Raw genomic sequence first — 693 nt, 5'->3', positions numbered from 1 at the left:
AAATTCTAATAACACAAAAAATAATATCATAACCAGATAAAACATTAGGCGCAGACTCACGGATCAGAGAAAACTTCGCCTGATTTCATACAACCAATATAAACACGGGGCTTATCCAAATAAGAAGTTAGAACTCCTCCCAGGGCATCTGCATAAGAAATCAAGTCATTGAATGCTCATAAAATCACAAAGAAATCCCAATAATTCCGGTAGCTTTTCATGAACAATATGTACTTCAGTCCTCAAGTTATATTGCAAACTAGAATATTAAATATGATTTCTTCTAGTTCTGTAAAACTGCAGAAATAAGCCTTATTAAGGACAACATACCAACATTAACATATACATCGTCATTGGCCTTAAGATAAAACTCTGCATCCCATTTGTCCACAGCATAAATGAAGAATGATTTTATCTTTTTTGCTTTCTCTTCAGGTGCCTCCACTTGATTATCCTGAGGAGGGGAGCAGATAATAAGATTAATAATTTGATTCTTGCATTATTAAGTATACAACTTCATGTGAGGTAGCTAAATATTATCTTAAAGTCCATCACTACATCAAGCTTAATAGTGCACCAGGCGAAGTAAGAACAAACTTTGAACAAAACACACATGATTCAACATTAATACAGCAAATGCCCAAAATTGCTGAGTTGAACAAAAGTTGAATAAGCCTACGTTTTAACAAACGT

General features: G+C 33.8%; 1 protein-coding gene across 1 annotated transcript in view; it reads right to left on the bottom strand.

Moving 5' to 3' along the window:
• The window catches only part of LOC107643109 (hydroxyproline O-galactosyltransferase HPGT1), a 5038-nt gene that overhangs the window by 1637 nt on the left and 2708 nt on the right, over positions 1-693 (bottom strand). Inside the window, exons 7-8 of the mRNA XM_016346675.2 lie at positions 331-454; positions 61-148 (exon numbers count right to left, since the gene is read on the bottom strand). Of these exons, the coding sequence (XP_016202161.1) occupies positions 61-148; positions 331-454 (212 nt within the window). The remainder of the gene's footprint in view (positions 1-60; positions 149-330; positions 455-693) is intronic.

The sequence above is a fragment of the Arachis ipaensis genome, chromosome B05, assembly GCF_000816755.2.
Source record: "Arachis ipaensis cultivar K30076 chromosome B05, Araip1.1, whole genome shotgun sequence".
Taxonomy (NCBI): Eukaryota; Viridiplantae; Streptophyta; class Magnoliopsida; order Fabales; family Fabaceae; genus Arachis; species Arachis ipaensis.
This window is presented reverse-complemented; position numbering and strand designations above follow the sequence as displayed.